Source organism: Mizuhopecten yessoensis, unplaced genomic scaffold (genome assembly GCF_002113885.1).
Source record: "Mizuhopecten yessoensis strain PY_sf001 unplaced genomic scaffold, ASM211388v2 scaffold10847, whole genome shotgun sequence".
NCBI classification, from domain to species: domain Eukaryota; kingdom Metazoa; phylum Mollusca; class Bivalvia; order Pectinida; family Pectinidae; genus Mizuhopecten; species Mizuhopecten yessoensis.
Genome location: NW_018408751.1, coordinates 1,003,497 through 1,023,162, shown reverse-complemented (window position 1 = coordinate 1,023,162; position 19,666 = coordinate 1,003,497). Strand labels below are relative to the sequence as shown.

The following is a 19,666-nucleotide window of genomic DNA, read 5'->3' as shown; positions in this document are numbered from 1 at the left end:
TCCTTTCCCCAGCCCCCAGACCTGCACCCTTTCCCCAGCACCCAGAACTGCATCCTTTCCCCAGCCCCCAGACCTGCACCCTTTCCCCACCCCCCAGAACTGCATCCTTTCCCCAGCCCCCAGAACTGCATCCTTTCCCCAGCACCCAGACCTGCACCCTTTCCCCAACCCTTCCAAATCAGACAATGTCCTTTTCATTATCAGATTTTCACAGTTAATTTGTATAAAAATTATCTTTTCGCCCATATTTTAATGCAACATTATAACAAAATCTTTTGAAAATTTTAGATTTGACTTCAACTTGGATCTTCATGTTCCAAATGTTCCACTTAAAAAAAAAATGCATGTAAACATTTGTATAATAAAGGTGATAGAATCTGACTTGTTAGATAAGAGAACGCTCACTTGTAAAGATTCATCAATATGATGAGAAAAATCTAAAATTTTCATTAAAATAACATCGTAATTTACAGAGTCATGGCATTTAAATTGTATCTGGTCCATTAAATCAGGGTTTAACTTCAAAAGAGTGCTTGTATACCTACTTGGCAGTAAGTTACCCCGCTGGGGCCTCTTTCTGACCCCGCTCGGGCCTCTTTCTGATTACATTGGTCGTCTTTATGATAAGGAATATGATGGAGCCTCATCAATTTTTCAAAGCTATCATGAAAACATTTTATCACAGTAGAGATTGAGATCGCTGTATATGCAGCTACTAGGGGGCGCTGTGTTGTCTCTTTTGGAGTACGCAGTGCTGTACAGCCTACACAACAATAAACGTCACAATTGTATTGTATTCTTGTCACCCACACTTTAATCAGGAGGCTAAGGATGTCTCTATAACTCCTTTTCTTGTACATCGTATACCAACCAAAAAGATGGCATAGGATAGTACATTCATTCATATGTCACAAATATTGAGATGCATGTTATGGACTCTGCTAAAGAGAATTTCCTATTAAATCAATTAGTTGAGTGTCGCCTCGTAAGCCCCATTACCCCCATTACCCTCCCGTTACATACCCGTGTGTCATGAGCCTTGAGTGTTGCCTGGGCAGCCCCCCTACCCCCATTTCCCCCCCCTTTACATACATGTGTGTTGTGAGCCCTGAGTGTCGCCTCGTAAGCCCTTCTACCCCAATTTCCCCCATCCCCTTTACATACCTGTGTGTTGTGAGCCTTGAGTGTCGCCTCATTAGCCCCCCAACCCCCATCTCACCCCCTTTATATACCCGTGTGTCATGAGCCTTGAGTGTCGCCTCGTTAGCCCCCCTACCCCCATTTCCCCCCGTCACATACATGTGTGTTGTGAGCCCCGAGTGTCACTTCATAAGCCCCCCTACCCCAATTTACCCACCTTTACATACCTGTGTAATGTGAGCCCTGAGTGTCGCCTCGTTAGCCCCCCTACCCCCATTACCCTCCCTATATATATCTGTGTGTTGTGAGCCTTGAGTGTTGCCTCTTTAGCCCCCCTACCCCCATTTCCCCCCTTTACATACCTGTGTGTTGTGAGCCCTGAGTGTCACCTCGTTAGCCCCCTTACCCAATTTCCCCCCATACATACCTGTGTGTTGTGAGCCCTGAGTGTTGCCTCATTAGCCCCCCTACCCCATTACGCTCCCTATACATATCTGTGTATCATGAGCCTTGAGTGTTGCCTCGTTAGCCCCCCTACCCCCATTTCCCCCCCTTTACATACATGTGTGTTGTGAGCCCTGAGTGTCGCCTCGTTAGCCCCCCTACACCCATTACCCTCACTATACATATCTGTGTGTTGTTAGCCTTGAGTGTTGCCTCGTTAGCCCCCCTACCCCAATTTCCCCCCTTTACATAACTGTGTGTTGTGAGCCCTGCGTGTTGCCTCATTAGCCCCCCTACCCCCATTTCACCCCCTTTACATACCCGTGTATCATGAGCCTTGAGTGTTGCCTCGTAAGCCCCCCTACCCCGATTTCCCCCCTTTACATACCTGTGTGTCATGGACCTTGAGTGTTGCCTCATTAGCCCCCCTACCCCCATTTCCCTCCCTTTACATACCCATGTGTTGTGAGCCCGGAGTGTCGCCTCGTTAGCCCCCTACCCCCATTTCCCCCCCCATATACATACCTGTGTGTTGTGAGCCCTGAGTGTCGCCTCGTTAGCCCCCCTACCCCCATTTCACCCCCTTTACATACCTGTGTGTCATAAGCCTTGAGTGTTGCCTTGTTAGCCCCCCTACCCCCATTTCCCCCCCATATACATACCCGTGTGTTGTGAGCCTTGAGTGTCGCCTCGTTAGGATAGGCCCTGTCACACAGATGACACTGGAACTGACTGTCCACCAACTTATCATGATTCCTTATATGGTGTTGTAGGTTAGACAGTTGTGGAAACGCCCGATCACATCCTTCTAATGGACATCTATAGGGCTTCTCACCTGTAATCACAAAGGTACGATGTTAGTGGCTTATACAGCGGGACGAACATACACACCGTGTCTACAGTTTACAGACAGATGGACAGACTATCTACAAACAATGGACAGACAATCTACAATCAATAGACAGACAATCTACAATCAATGGACAGACTATCTACAAACAATGGACAGACTATCTACAATCAATGGACAGACAATCTACAAACAATGAACAGGCTATCTACAATCAATAGACAGACAATCTACAATCAATGGACAGACTATCTACAAACAATGGACAGGCTATCTACAATCAATAGACAGACAATTTATATAGACAGATGGACAGACATACAATATATGCCTCCCCCAATCTCCCACCAAAGGGGATGAAAGATTATATTAGTCCACAGATAGTTGGACAGACACACTATGTCTACAATACTATGTACAGATGGACAGACTATATACAATGGACAGACAATTCGTACACAGATAGACGGACATAATTTCTACAGAGAATTTTTCTTACAGATAGATGGGCAAACAGATTGTACTTACTGAGTCAGATGGACAGACAGACAATCTATGCCTCCCCCACACAGGTGGAGATTTCAAAATATTATATTGTATTGGTCTTAAACACCATACAAATTGGGCAACAGACAAAGCCTTTAGAAGTATTTCCTTAGGAACCCCCCAACCCAACCCAACCCAACCCAACCCAACCCAACCTTTCTCACCTCAAAGGGATGTTAGAAGAAATTAACCCAAAACCAGATCAACAAATGTTTACAGAAAGATGAAAAAATACAGACTTAACAGACAGACAGACAGACTTCATCTTCAGACAGATAGACAGACAAATGTCTTCAGACAGATAGACAGACAGAATGTCTTCAGACAGATAGACAGAATGTCTACAGACAGATGGACAGACTATATCTTCAGATAGATGGACAGACAGAATATCTTCAGACAGATGGACAGACTTATCTTCAGACAGATAGACAGAATGTCTAGACATATGAAATGACACAATATCCACAGACAGATGGACAGACAGATGGATAGACTATATATCTTCAGGCAGATGGACAGACAGAATGTCTTCAAACAGATGGACAGACTATGTATACGGACAGATGGACAAACAGAATGTCTTCAGGCAGATGGACAGACTATGTCTACAAACAGATGGACAGACAGAAAGTCTTCAGGCAGATTGACAGACAGAATGTCTTCAAACAGATGGACAGACTATGTTTACAGACAGATGGACAGATAGAATGTCTTCAGGCAGATGGACAGACTATGCATACAGACAGATGGATTTACTATTCTATAGATATTTATATAACATGTATAATAGCACCTATTGTGACAAAAGAATTTGAACTAAGACACCAAAAATTCATGGCCAAGGCTTAACTGATGGGTGTTTTGCTTAGAAAATTTGAAGTGTTCATATTTACAAAATCATTAAATGTATTTAAAAACACATTTCCATTTGGATAATAATCCCAGAGGAACAAGTAGGAACAAGTACAGTCCCTGAGTCTTAAGCACTGTATGCTGATGTAGGCAGAAACGGTTTACATAGTTATTTAGAATTTAAAGACACGAGGCATAAGAAAATGATTTTCAAGACAGAGATGGAATAAAACCATCCTGTACTGCTTGAGTGCCCTGAACAAACCCGAAAATCTCTCAAAACTAATCAACATAAATATCACCAGATATGACAGCGAAAAAAATTAAAAATCCAATATTCTATTTCACGTAAATTTAAAACTTCTTAGAAAGTAAATGGATTTCCTATACAATAAATTTAAAATGGAAATTTTACATTTACAAATTTGAAAACAAAATGAAGGAAAAAACGATCTCTTTCAATAAACATTTTATTTTGCATCTTCTGAAGATGAGGAAATTCTTCTGTTCGGAGAGCTTCCCCAAACTGTCAATTCCATTCATCATACGGTTTAGTTTTTTCCCCATTAGCAAAGAACTTGCTCCACTTCTGTAGGAATATTTCAAAATGATTTGTCTATATGCAGAAATTGTAATTTTTTCAGCTACTAATTTTCCAAATCCCATCAAGAAAATGCATGGTGCATACGGTATCCACTTTTAATCTTAAGTAGCATTGCTACGAAAATCAATAAAAATTGTTGCAATATCTTGACATTCAGCCAAAATAAATTGCAAAGCAAAATTATCCAAATAAGAAATATATTCATACATGCGCATACTATAGTCTTGATGTCATTATAATGGAGTTGCTATTTTTTCTGTGTGCAGTAAAATACCATCATTTTTCTGAAAGATTTGCTGAAGAGCCTTTCCCATTCTACCTAACAGCAAACCAGATACACATAGCCATCTGCAACTAACATGTAGATTTTTTTAAGATTCCAATCCTTAAAAATGCATAATTTCAAGAAGAATGAATCATTTATCAAGTAAAGTACATTATTACCACCACGGAAATGGCAGAGAGGTTTGGGTATGAAAATTAAGCCTCAAAATTTACACGAGGAAGAAGACAATAAACCTTTGTGCCCAACTTTTCAGCTCCATCAAACTTGTAGCGCTTGTATATATATATTTGATGCATGAAAGCTAAATAAAACTCAGCAGGTTTTCAAAATGGCCATTAAAATTACATTTTTAATACGATAAGCTAGAGACATAATGGTGATATTTCACTTATATTCCCGCTCATTCATATAACAACCTGCTTTGTAAAATGACCTCACTAGGGAAACTACCGTCCTTCATTGGACAAATGTAAAAGAAACAAATTTTAATCTCTCTTTAGTAACAACCTCCCTTGTAATGTGTCTTTAGTAATAACCTCCCTTGTAATGTGTCTTTAGTAACAATCATCCTTGTAATGTGTCTTTAGTAACAATCATCCTTGAAATGTGTCTTTAGTAACAATCATCCTTGAAATGTGTCTTTAGTAACAATCTTCCTTGTAATGTGTCTTTACTAACAATCATCCTTGTAATGTGACTTTAGTAACAATCATCCTTGAAATGTGTCTTTAGTAACAATCTTCCTTGTAATGTGTCTTTACTAACAATCATCCTTGTAATGTGTCTTTAGTAACAATCTCCCTTGGAATATGTCTTTAGTAACAATCATCCTTTTAATGTGTCTTCAGTAACAATCCCCCTTGTAACATGTCTTTAGTAACAATCATCCTTGTAATGTGTCTTTAGTAACAATCCCCCTTGTAACATGTCTTAAGTAACAATCTCCCTTGTAATGTGTCTTTAGTAACAATCATCCTTGTAATCTGTCTTTAGTAACAATTTCCCTTGTGTTTTAGCAACAATCACCCTTGTTATCTGTCTTAAGTAACAATCATCCTTGTAATGTGTCTTTAGTAACAATTATCCTTGTAATGTGTCTTTAGTAACAATATCCCTTGTAATGTGTCTTTAGTAACATTCTCCCTTGTAATGAGTCTTTAGTAACAATCATCCTTGTAATGTGTCTTTAGTAACAATTTCCCTTGTGTTTTAGCAACAATCACCCTTGTTCTCTGTCTTTAATAACAATCATCCTTGTAATGTGGCGTTAGTAACAATCATCCTTGTAATGGGTCTTTAGTAACAATCATTCTTGTAATGTGTCTTTACTAACAATCATCCTTGTAATCTGTCTTTAGTAACAATCTCCATTGGAATATGTCTTTAGTAACAATCATCCTTGTAATGTGTCTTTAGTAACAATTATCCTTGTAATGTGTCTTTAGTAACAATATCCCTTGTAATATGTCTTTAGTAACAATCATCCTTGTAATGTGTCTTTAGTAACAATCTCCATTGGAATATGTCTTTAGTAACAATCATCCTTGTAATGTGTCTTCAGTAACAATCTCCCTTGAAATGTGTCTTTAGTAACAATCATCTTTGTAATGTGTCTTTAGTAACAATCTCCTTTGTAATGTCTCTTTAGTAACAATCATTCTTGTAATGTGTCTTTAGAAACAATCCCCCTTGTAACATGTCTTTAGTAACAATCTCCTTTGTAATGTGTCTTTAGTAACAATCATACTTGTAACATGTCTTTAGTAACAATCATCCTTGTAATGTGTCTTTAGAAACAATCCCCCTTGTAATGTGTCTTTAGAAACAATCCCCCTTGTAACATGTCTTTAGTAACAATCTCCCTTGAAATGTGTCTTTAGTAACATAACAATCATACTTGTAACATGTCTAACAATCATCCTTGTAATGTGTCTTTAGAAACAATCCCCCTTGTAACATGTCTTTAGTAACAATCATCCTTGTAATGTGTCTTTAGTAATAATCACCCTTGTAATGTGTCTTTAGTAACAATCATCATTGTAATCGTTCTTTAGTAACAATTTCCCTTGTAATGTGTCTTTAGTAACAATCATCCTTGTAATCTGTCTTAAGTAACAATCATCCTTGTAATGTGTCTTTAGTAACAATCTCCTTTGTAATGTGTCTTTAGTAACAATCATCCTTGTAATGTGTCTTTAGTAACAATCTCCTTTGTAATGTGTCTTTAGTAACAATCATCCTTGTAATGTGTCTTTAGTAACAATCTCCTTTGTAATGTGTCTTTAGTAACAATCATCCTTGTAATGTGTCTTTAGTAACAATCTCCTTTGTAATGTGTCTTTAGTAACAATCATCCTTGTAATGTGTCTTTAGTAACAATCTCCTTTGTAATGTGTCTTTAGTAACAATCATCCTTGTAATGTGTCTTTAGTAACAATCTCCTTTGTAATGTGTCTTTAGTAACAATCATCCTTGTAATGTGTCTTTAGTAACAATCTCCTTTGTAATGTGTCTTTAGTAACAATCATCCTTGTAATGTGTCTTTAGTAACAATCTCCTTTGTAATGTGTCTTTAGTAACAATCATCCTTGTAATGTGTCTTTAGTAACAATCACCCTTGTAATGTGTCTTTAGTAACAATCATCCTTGTAATGTGTCTTTAGTAACAATCATCCTTGTAATGTGTCTTTAGTAACAATCCCTCTTGTAACATGTCTTTAGTAACAATCATCCTTGTAATGTGTCTTCAGTAACAATCCCCCTTGTAACATGTCTTTAGTAACAATCATCCTTGTAATGTGTCTTTAGTAACAATCATCCTTGTAATGTGTCTTTAGTAACAATCCCCCTTGTAATGTGTTTTTAGTAACAATTCCCCTTGTTATGTGTTTTGAGTGACAATTTCCCTTGTAATGTGTTTTGAGTAACAATTTCCCTTGTAATGTGTTTTGAGTAACAATTTCCCTTGTGATGTGTTTTTAGTAACAAACTTGTGTAAGACTATTTGTCTTAAAGAAGGGCAGTTGGTGTCTTTCTTAAAGCAGAAGTTTTTATTATGAGTTCAAATCTAAAGTAATGCAATAATTATAATACTTGAATATTTTTTTTGTAACATGTTTTATATCAAATGACCTTGTTTAATTGATATTGGTGTTTGACATGCAGAATTAATGACTATGGAGTCTGGGTTTGTACTCCACATCATTACCATATATAACCCCGACAAAACGCCAAACACTGCGGTTTAGTTTCTCTTATCTGCCACACAAGACACCATTTCTTACCCACCAGTTTGATGTTACCTGTACAAAGATATGTGCACAAAGAGATATGTAAGTTTCTATGCTGACTCCTTTCATTCCAGTCATTTTTTCTCTGCAGAGATAAAATATTCAAAAATAGATCCTTACAGAAAACCAGAAAAAAAGTCAGAAAAAATTCTATTTCATCTTAATTTTTGCACCTGTAATCTGGAATGTGTATGCAGAAAGCCTGCATCCTACTAATGTAATTGAAAACAGCTATGTGGAACTGTGATAATGTGTGCCATACCTTATCAGAGCTGACTGCATGTCGTTAAAAATACATTTAAATGCAACTCCCAAAAATACCAGAAAACCTGTATAAAAACCGTGTGTGTTACGACTGCCTTCTCTATGTGCAGTCTTAACTATACCCTCATCAAGCCCCTCAGTTTTTAAATGCCCCAGCAATGACTTTTTTTCCACTCTGCACAATAATCATTATTCAAACCTGCTGAGAAAAAAGTTTCACTTACAATATCTAACACCTTACAGGATATGTCTGTCATAGAAATTTAGTACAGGAGAAAAAAGGTGGGTAACACTGAGGAGTAAGANGGAAGTTGTATAATATGGTTGGGGGAGGGGGAATAACAGGACGGTAGGGAAGATGTATAATATGGTTGGGGGAGGGGGAATAACAGGATGGTAGGGAAGTTGTATAATATGGTTGGGGGAGGGGGAATTACAGGACGGTAGGGAAGTTGTATAATATGGTTGGGGGAGGGGGAATAACAGGATGGTAGGGAAGTTATATATACAATGTTAGGGGTGAGGGGGCACAAAAGGATGTCAGGGATATAGGGGAGAGGTAATTCATTGGTCAGCAGTGTTTAAGTGTAAAGAAGTGGTAATTCAGTGGTCAGCAGTGTTTAAGTGTAAAGAAGTGGTTATTCAGTGGTCAGCAGTATTTTAGTGTAAAGAAGTGGTTATTCAGTGGTCAGCAGTGTTTTAGTGTAAAGAAGTGGTAATTCAGTGGTAAGCTGTGTTTGTGTAAAGAAGTTGTTATTCAGTGGTAAGCAGTGTTTTAGTGTAAAGAAGTGGTAATTCAGTGGTAAGCAGTGCTTTAGTGTAAAGAAGTGTTAATTCAGTGGTCAGCATTTTTTTAAGTATAAAGAAGTGGTAATTCAGTGGTCAGCAGTGTTTTAGTATAAAGAAGTGGTAATTCAGTGGTCAGCAGTGTTTAAGTATAAAGAAGTGGTAATTCAGTGGTCAGCAGTGTTTTAGTATAAAGAAGTGGTAATTCAGTGGTCAGCAGTGTTTTAGTATAAAGAAGTGTTAATTCAGTGGTCAGCAGTGTTTTAGTATAAAGAAGTGGTAATTCAGTGGTCAGCAGTGTTATAGTGTAAAGAAGTGTTAATTCAGTGGTAAGCAGTGTTTTAGTATAAAGAAGTGGTAATTCAGTGGTCAGCAGTGTTTTAGTGTAAATAAGTGGTTAAAGAAGTAGTAATTCAGTGGTCAGCAGTGTTTGTATAAAGAAGTGGTTATTCAGTGGTCAGCAGTGTTTGTATAAAGAAATGGTTATTCAGTTTAAAGCAATGTTGAGTACAGAACTATATAAAGTTATCATATATACCACTTGGATATGTTACATGCTACACAACACTGTAGAAACGGTAATTTATAAAGTATAAATACCAGGGTTAGCTTCTACTTTTGGATTAAATTCCATGATTCCTTCAGAGAGGATTCTTATTATATTTGCTGTTGACTGACAAATTGATTGGGTGGGTAGGCGATATAAAATGGAGGGAGAGTGGATTTAGGTAGAACTGTTGGTTGATGGTCGTACACCATCACTGCAGCACTTTTAATCAGGCAGGCATCGTACACTAATGAGTATTTATTCCTACTTTACGGGCGACACACTAGTTTTTGCAGTAATTTTTGGTATATTGTTTTATGAGAGTGCAACTTTTAACATCATGGCTAATTGCGTTGTCAATGCTACACTGGATTTATAGCCAAACCAATTTACTGCTTTCTAATTTTTTTTATATCCATTCTTCATAACATTTTCCTGAGAAAGAAAAGGTGTGATTTATAAATATTCAGAGCTTCCAAGTTTGTCACATCACAAATACATCAATACTCTGCACTACATATTTCAGATTACTTCCTGATCAAAAAAAAAAAGAGAAATAATATTTGAGATTATTGCAATAAAAGATTCAACTTAAAAGACATATTGGACCCTATTGGAAATGAAATCTCCCAGCCTCTTCAAGCATGTCTACTCGGATTTAGAATCACCCCAAAACAATTCTGAGTAAAAAACGACACACCGGTCCCATGCAGTGACACCTCTGTCAACCAGTATTACTACATACCAGTCCCATACAGTGACACCTCTGTCTACCAGTATTACTACATACCAGTCCAATACAGTGACACCTCTGTCAACCAGTATTACTACATACCAGTCCCATACAGTGACACCTCTGTCTACGAGTATTACTACATACCAGTCCCATACAGTGACACTTCTGTCTACCAGTATTACTACATACCAGTCCACTACAGTGACACCTCTGTCAACCAGTATTACTACATCCCAGTCCCATACAGTGACACCCCTGTCTACCAGTATTACTACATCGGTCCCATGCAGTGACACCTCTGTCAACCAGTATTACTACATCCCAGTCCCATACAGTGACACCTCTGTCTACCACATACCAGTCCAATACAGTGACACCTCTGTCTACCAGTATTACTACATACCAGTCCCATACAGTGGCACCTCTGTCTACCAGTATTACTACATAACAGTCCCATACAGTTACATCTCTGTTTACCAGTATTCCTACATACCAGTCCCATACAGTGACACCTCTGTCTACCAGTATTACAACAGTCCCATACAGTGACACCCCATGTCTACCAGTATTACTACATACCAGTCCCATACAGTTACACCTCTGTCTACCAGTATTACTACCCATACAGTTACATCTCTGTTTACCAGTATTACTACATACCAGTCCCATACAATGACACCTCTGTCTACCAGTATTAATACATACCAGTCCCATACAGTGACACCTCTGTTTACCAGTATTACTACATACCAGCCCCATACAGTGACACCTCTGTCTACCAGTATTAATACATATCAGTCCCATACAGTTACATCTCTGTTTACCAGTATAACTACATACCAGTCCCATACAGTGACACCTCTGTCTACCAGTATTAATACATAACAGTCCCATACAGTTACATCTCTGTTTACCAGTATAACTACATACCAGTCCCATACAGTGACACCTCTGTCTACCAGTATTACTACATAACAGTCCCATACAGTGACACCCCATGTCTACCAGTATTACTACATACCAGTCCCATACAGTGACACCTGTCTACCAGTATTACTACATACCAGTCCCATACAGTGACACCTCTGTCTACCAGTATTCCTACATACCAGTCCCATACAGTGACACCTCTGTTTACCAGTATTACTACATTCCAGTCCCATACAGTGACGCCTCTGTCTACCAGTATTACTACATTCCAGTCCCATACAGTGACGCCTCTGTCTACCAGTATTACTACATACCATTCCCATACCGTGACACCTCTGTCTACCAGTATTACTACTACATACTAGTCCCATACAGTGACACCTCTGTCTACGAGTATTACTACATACCAGTCACATACAGTGACACCTCTGTCTACCAGTATTACAACAGTCCCATACAGTGACACCCCATGTCTACCAGAATTACTACATACCAGTCCCATACAGTGACCCCTCTGTCTACCAGTATTATTACATACCGGACCCATACAGTTACATCTCTGTTTACCAGTATAAGTACATACCAGTCCCATACAGTGACACCTCTGTTTACCAGTATTACTACATTCCAGTCCCATACAGTGACGCCTCTGTCTACCAGTATTACTACATCCCGGTCCCATACAGTTACATCTCTGTTTACCATTATAACTACATACCAGTCCCATACAGTGACACCGCTGTCTACCAGTATTACTACATACCAGTCGCATACAGTGACACCTCTGTCTACGAGTATTACTACATACCAGTCACATACAGTGACACCTCTGTCTACCAGTATTAATACATAACAGTCCCATACAGTTACATCTCTGTTTACCATTATAACTACATACCAGTCCCATACAGTGACACCTTTGGCTACCAGTATTACTACCTACCAGTCCCATACAGTGACATCTCTGTCCACCAGTATTACTACATAACAGTCCCATACAGTGACATCTCTGTCTACTAGTATTACTACATACCACTCCCATACAGTGACATCTCTGTCTACCAGTATTGCTACATACCAGCCCCATACAGTGACATCTCTGTCTACCAGTAGTACTACAAACCAGTCCCATACAGTGACACCTCTGTCTTCCAGCATTACTACATACCAGTCCCATACAGTTACATCTCTGTCTACCAGTATTACTATATACCAGTCCCATACAGTGACCCCCCTGTCTACCAGTATTACTACATCCCAGTCCCATACAGTGACACCTCTGTCTATCAGTATTACTACATACCAGTCCCATACAGTAACATCTCTGTCTACCAGTATTACTACATACAAGTCCCATACAGTGAAACCTCTGTCTACCAGTATTACTACATACCCGTCCCATACAGTTACATCTCTGTTTACCATTATAACTACATACCAGTCCCATACAGTGACACCTTTGGCTACCAGTATTACTACCTACCAGTCCCATACAGTGACATCTCTGTCCACCAGTATTACTACATAACAGTCCCATACAGTGACACCTCTGTCTACGAGAATTACTACATACCAGTCCCATACAGTGACGTCTCTGTCTACCAGTATTACTACATACCAGGCCCATACAGTGACACCCCTGTCTACCAGTATTACTAAATACCAGTCCCATACAGTGACACCCCTGTTTACCGGTATTACTACATACCGGTCCCATACAGTTACACCTCTGTCTACCAGTATTACTACATACCCGTCCCATACAGTTACATCTCTGTTTACCATTATAACTACATACCAGTCCCATACAGTGACACCTTTGGCTACCAGTATTACTACCTACCAGTCCCATACAGTGACATCTCTGTCTACCATTATTACTACATACCAGTCCCATACGGTGACATCTCTGTCTACCAGTATTACTACGTACCAGTCCCATACAGTGACATCTCTGTCCACCAGTATTACTACATAACAGTCCCATACAGTGACATCTCTGTCTACTAGTATTACTACATACCACTCCCATACAGTGACATCTCTGTCTACCAGTAGTACTACAAACCAGTCCCATACAGTGACACCTCTGTCTTCCAGCATTACTACATACCAGTCCCATACAGTTACACCTCTTACATACCAGTCCCATACAGTGACACCTCTGTTTACCAGTATTACTACATTCCAGTCCCATACAGTGACGCCTCTGTCTACCAGTATTACTACATTCCAGTCCCATACAGTGACGCCTCTGTCTACCAGTATTACTACATTCCAGTCCCATACAGTGACGCCTCTGTCTACCAGTATTACTACATACCATTCCCATACAGTGACACCCCTGTCTACCAGATTACTACATACCAGTCCCATACAGTGACTCCTCTGTCTACCAGTATTACTACATACCAGCCCCATACAGTGACATCTCTGTCTACCAGTAGTACTACAAACCAGTCCCATACAGTGACACCTCTGTCTTCCAGCATTACTACATACCAGTCCCATACAGCGACACCCCTGTCTACCAGCATTACTACATACCAGTCCCATACAGTGACCCCTCTGTCTACCAGTATTATTACATACCGGACCCATACAGTTACATCTCTGTTTACCAGTATTACTACATACCAGGCCCATACAGTGACACCTCTGTCTACCAGTATTCCTACATACCAGTCCCATACAGTGACACCTGTGTCTACCAGTATTACTACATACCAGTCCAATACAGTGACATCTCTGTCTACCAGTATTGTTACATACCAGTCCCATACAGTGACATCTCTGTATACCAGTATTACTACATACCAGTCCCATACAGTGACACCCCTGTTTACCAGTATTACTACATACCGGTCCCATACAGTTACACAATGTTTTTAACTCTGTTAAATAAAATTCTTTCCATGAAGCAGGTTTGTTATAGACTTTTTTAAAAAGATTTTCATTTATTTTTTTTAAGAAAGAAAAGCATATTTTTGGTAGAATTCTCTGAATGTTGTGTTAGCTAGTTCTCTGTAAGAGCACTGCTTTATTATGATTAAGTCTCCAAGTGCTGAGGTTACATTGATTCAGACATCATATAAAACAACAAAAACTCTCTATCAGGATTAAGTTGGGTTTGAAATCACTCTGAGGAAGAATATAATTACATATACAAGGTATCAAGATTTTTTCGTTGACGAATCTTGCGTTTATTTTGATATCAAACCTTAGATCAATGTAGATGCTTCTGTGCAAAAGCCAACTCTCATTTACCATTTCAGTGGGTGTGAACTGCTGTATGGCAGAAAATCATTACAATTATTTAAATCTTGATATCGTACAAGTCACGAGATTTATTAAACATTAACATCAAAATTGAATTTAATGACCTTGAAATGGAAACAGTTACATTTAACAGTATGACGATGCAATTTACTCCTGAACAATTTTATTTGTAATTTTTTTGATTTTTTTATCTATATAATTTTAACATATTTTCTTTCCTACAAATACAGTCTTAATCAAACCGATCTTACTTCATTAATTTGTTCGTTTGGGACTGGGCAAGACATAAGGGAATAAGCTAGGAAAAATCAGGAATCTTAAGGAAACAGGCATGTAGGCAAAAGTAAGAAATTTTAGGTGAAGGGGTGATTAAAAGTAAGGGGTGATTAACCCTTTCACCACTGTAGACCATAATGGACTCATCCGGATCAATGCATGATAGAGTCTACTAAGGTTACATAGGGGTGAAAGGGTTAAAAGTACGGGGCTGATGAAAGGAAAAATAGTGATGGGAAATCTGATTATAATCATGATCGGTAATCGGTTTGTAATCGGAAGTATTAACCCGATCGATGATCGATTGCATAATCAGTTTACAATTTTTTTGGGACTGAATACCCAAATTCAGTGAGAACACTACTATAACATCAATAGACAGAGTTGTTCATCACAATACGTTAGGTTTCGTTCTTTTATAATGAACGGATATCAAGCAACTGTAATGCCTTTTTATCAATCATAAAAATATATGACTTTCAAAGCATACTTTACATGGAAGACCTTTAAATACTTTGATTTCAATGATGAGCCGATTATTTCGATTATGGAATTTGTAATCAATAATCAGAATCGGAAAGGGCAAATCGATCAATTTTTGATTATAATCGATCATCATCCCTCAAGTACTAAATAAAGGGGCTAGAGAAAAGCAAGGATGTCTAATTTAAGGGGTTGAGGAAAGGTAAGGATGACTAAAATAAAAAGGTTTGGAAAGTTAAAGGAAATTGAATGTAAGGGACTAAGAAAAAGTAAGGAAATTTTATTTAAGTGGCTGAGAAAAAGCAAAGAAATTTCAGTTAAAGGGCTAAGACTGAAGGGGCTGAGGAAAAGTAACGAATTTAAATTTAAGTTAAAGGGCTGGGAAAAAATAAAGAAATTTAAGTTAAGGGACTGATGAGTCTTTTTTGAGGGGGGGGGGGGGGCTATATTTAATTACAAAAATCAGTAAGCAGTTATTCAGACCATTTTTAGGTCTTTTAAATAATAAAATGATATTCAAATTTGGTTTTGATACATGTCTATTCAAATAGTTTAGTTTAAACCATATTTTATTCATATCAATAAACATGTACAATTACATTGAGACTATGACTATTATGACTAGACTACTATTCAAATAGGGAGGTGCCATAAAGACAGTAATAGTTTTTGACATGTTTAAATGGGACATTCAAGTGCAAACAAGTAAAATAAAATTGTTAGGGTCGTAGGTAAAAACTAGGGTCGGTCGGGGTACCTGAAACATATGTTGTTATTTTTTTTTGCCTAAGCAATGGAGGTAATACATAAGTAAGAGACAACAAAAGGAAATTACTCAGATTAAAGGGTGGTCCTTGAAGGGAAGAAACTTCTACAAAAACAGCGCCCAGAGTAAGGGATGATGGGGACCCAATGACTCCTACTGAAGTGTCTGCCTACAACTGCCAAAAACTTTATGTATTGGAAACTGTTTTTCCTTGCTTTACTATAGCCTTTCTATATCATTTCTAAAAAGGACTTTCATGAAAAATATAATCAACAACAATGTTTTGAGTACAAATAATTTCAATGAGGCTATGACCAAGATTTGAACCCTGGACTTCATATAATTGTACTGTCGCTCTAACTGACTGAGCTACCTCGTAAACAGAAGAGTTTTGGCCAAAATGTGTAACAGTATACATCCAACATGAAATTAAGGTGAGGTTACTGTATGTGGGGGAAAAACCACAGTGCAGTGGGACAGGGATCCGTAAGTAGGTGACAATGAGACGGGGGGGGTGATGAGCTGGATTCTTTATTGAGTGGATCAACAAACATGTGTTTATATATGAATAAATACGGTACGAATGAAGAAAAATTCCCATGTAACAGAAATCAGAAACTTTTAATATTTTTTTTCTCTGCATTGGTGACTGAATTATATGATAACAGGCTGTTGTATTCACGTCCACGATCGTGGATGTCAAAGAATTTCAAAAGAATATTAAATGTAGTTAAAAAATGTCATACACAGGTGACGTGGGAACCAACAAAGACTTACAAACAAATTTTTAATTATTTTTTTCGTTTTTTTTTATACAGTGATACAGCATCAAGAAACATGGTTTAATAGAATTTTTCTCTGTTAGATTTTAATTCTGACAGGAATAAAATTGGCTGTTAAATTTGTATGCATGACGAAGCCTAAAATTGACAGGCCTAGACAAGGAAGGAGAAGACTGCTCCAGGGAGTTATGTAACATCTAGGTACAGGTGATTTTTACAGGTACAGTAGTCGTGACATATTTTCTAATGAATAAAAATATGCATGTACTAATACCGCAACAAATAAACTTGGAATAAATCTGTGTCGCGCGTCAGGAGACACCGAGTCATACATGGAAGGGCTATATAGATGTGGTGATTTATTACCTATATAAACCTTACTGTAATTATACCAATATGGCCTAAATGTTACATCACATGTGATACAGAGTATCAGGAAGACTGCATGGAACCCTTATTGGTTGTTATCCACTGATTAAATTAAACAAATGAAACTAGAAAAAGTTACAAATATTTCATCATCAATAAACGCCAAGGTAATGTTATGCCATGATTGCGCCTTAATTAACATCAATTCCTGATGAAGCCTCGACACCTTTAGAGGCGAAACTAGTCGGACAAATGATGCTTGAGTATGTTGTGATTATAATCCTACTTTAAATTAACATCAATTTGTTGTTTGCATGAAGTTATCAGGAATAATAATGAACACCAATATTGGAAAATCATAAACATTATATTTACAGAAAATTGTACATGCTTTACAAGAAAAATTATAGCATGTTTTCATCCTTGGGTTCTTGGTTTTATCAGAAGATGTCTGTTAAAAACTTGAATTATTTGAATCCTATGACCTTGAAAGTGGTCAAGGTCGATTATTGAAACATATTTGATAGCACTTTATCCCAGCATGCTACTTGCAAAATATCATGACCTCAGGCATCTTTGTTCTTCAGAAGAAATTGTTTAAAGGTTTTTAACAAATTTAACCCATGTTATCTTTCGTGAGTAGTTCAAAGGTTTGAACATATTTGACCCTGTGACCTTGAAAAGGGGCCAAGGTCACCGAGTTGAAAAAACCTTGACATCGCCCACTACTCTCTTCATGCTACAGTACAAATATCATGACCCTAGACCTTTTGGTTATTCCAAAGAGAAGCCATTTGAATGATTCACTTATTTCAACCTGAGGTCTTGAAAGTGGGTCAAGGTCATTTATTTGAACATGTTTCATAGCCCTTCATCCAAGCATGCTACTTTACAAAAGATTATCACCTTAGACATCTTTGTTATTCAGAAGAAATTGTTAAAAGTTTTTTTTATAAATTTAACACATGTTATCTTGAAAGTTGGCCAAGGTCATTCATTTGAACAAACTTGAAAGCTCTTCATGTCAGGGGCAAATATCATTCCATAAACTTTTTGGTTATTCAATCATTTAAATAAAAAAAATTGATACAAGATCGACGGATGAATAAAAAACAGACATACATTTGAAAGCCACATCACGGCACAGCATAAGTTGATTTGGCGTTGGGTCCAGGTGAAATATAACGTAAACATATAACATAAGCATTAACGTTTACAGATATAGGTGTTGATTTTATGATGTTAAATTCGTGTCTGAAGTGCACTGTAGCATTTATAGGCTTTGTGTACAAAGCTCCCTCTGAGCACAGATTCACTTTTAATGTGATTACGATCAGCTGAACTATTTATCCTGAGGAAAAATTGTGAAAAATCCCACACATTCTATAACCTGTTTTATCTATTCATTTGACAAGACAGGGGTTTATAATACTTGGTGACAAATCTCAGACTACGATCAGCCAAGGTGGGCTGTGAGGAGAAAAACGGGTGTCGCACCTTTCTTAGCCCAATAACAAACATTTCACAATCATACATGTCTAAAAATTAATTTAGACCATCATCATTTAAATTCCCTTTCAGTAAATATAAAGATGACAAATTTCAATATATTTGTATATTTAGACACATGCTACATGATTATTTAGTTTTTTTATTTTGACTAGGAGTTTATCTTGTGCTGAACAACTTCTTTCATTTGAATATATTTGCATTTCTTTGTCACTTATCTTTATACTCATGTAATATTTTTTTGCGTATTAACCCATGTAATATGACCTATTAGCCCTGTGATTGGTTGTAAGTTTCAATTGTTTCAATTGTGACATCCCGCCTAGAACAAGTACATGACATCACAGACTTACGCACTGGAGTCAAAACGGCGGCTTTTTACATTTTAAAGTTGCATGAAAATTGTCGTTTTACACGAATAAATGCCACAAATCTTGATAATGTGATGAAAAGGATCTTATCGTTTTCATTTCATATGAAATTTATAAAACTCGTCACAAATTTTGTATTTTATACCTTGCCTGAAGCTCGCTAAATTAAAAAATTCTTAGACTCGTTTCATAAATCTCGTATGAAATGGAAACTCATGTAAGATCTTATATATAGGGTTTATGATAGGAATTATTTGTATAATCCTGCTGGAAGCTAACCAGGCTTTGTCAAATTGTGTCCATTAACTTTAGGACGAATGTACCCACAAAGATAAAATTGCCCTGAAAATTCTTTGTTTTTTAACATGACACAGTTAATGGACCTAGCAGAAGGAGAACAGAGATAAAGTGCCCTTATTATGTCGGCTATGCTATACCCTAAACTGGTTTCATTGCTTGTTTTTAAAGTATATCACAAATACTAGTACTGTCAAAAGTTTTATCATGATCCTAACAACTTCACTGTAATCATCCCCCAGAAATTCACTTTCCC

General features: G+C 37.6%; 1 protein-coding gene across 2 annotated transcripts in view; it reads right to left on the bottom strand.

The window, feature by feature from the left end:
• The window catches only part of LOC110462926, a 154,221-nt gene that overhangs the window by 4,789 nt on the left and 129,766 nt on the right, over positions 1-19,666 (bottom strand). For both annotated transcript variants that reach the window (XM_021517171.1, XM_021517172.1), the window contains one exon: positions 2,247-2,419. In XM_021517171.1, the coding sequence (XP_021372846.1) occupies positions 2,247-2,419 (173 nt within the window). The remainder of the gene's footprint in view (positions 1-2,246; positions 2,420-19,666) is intronic.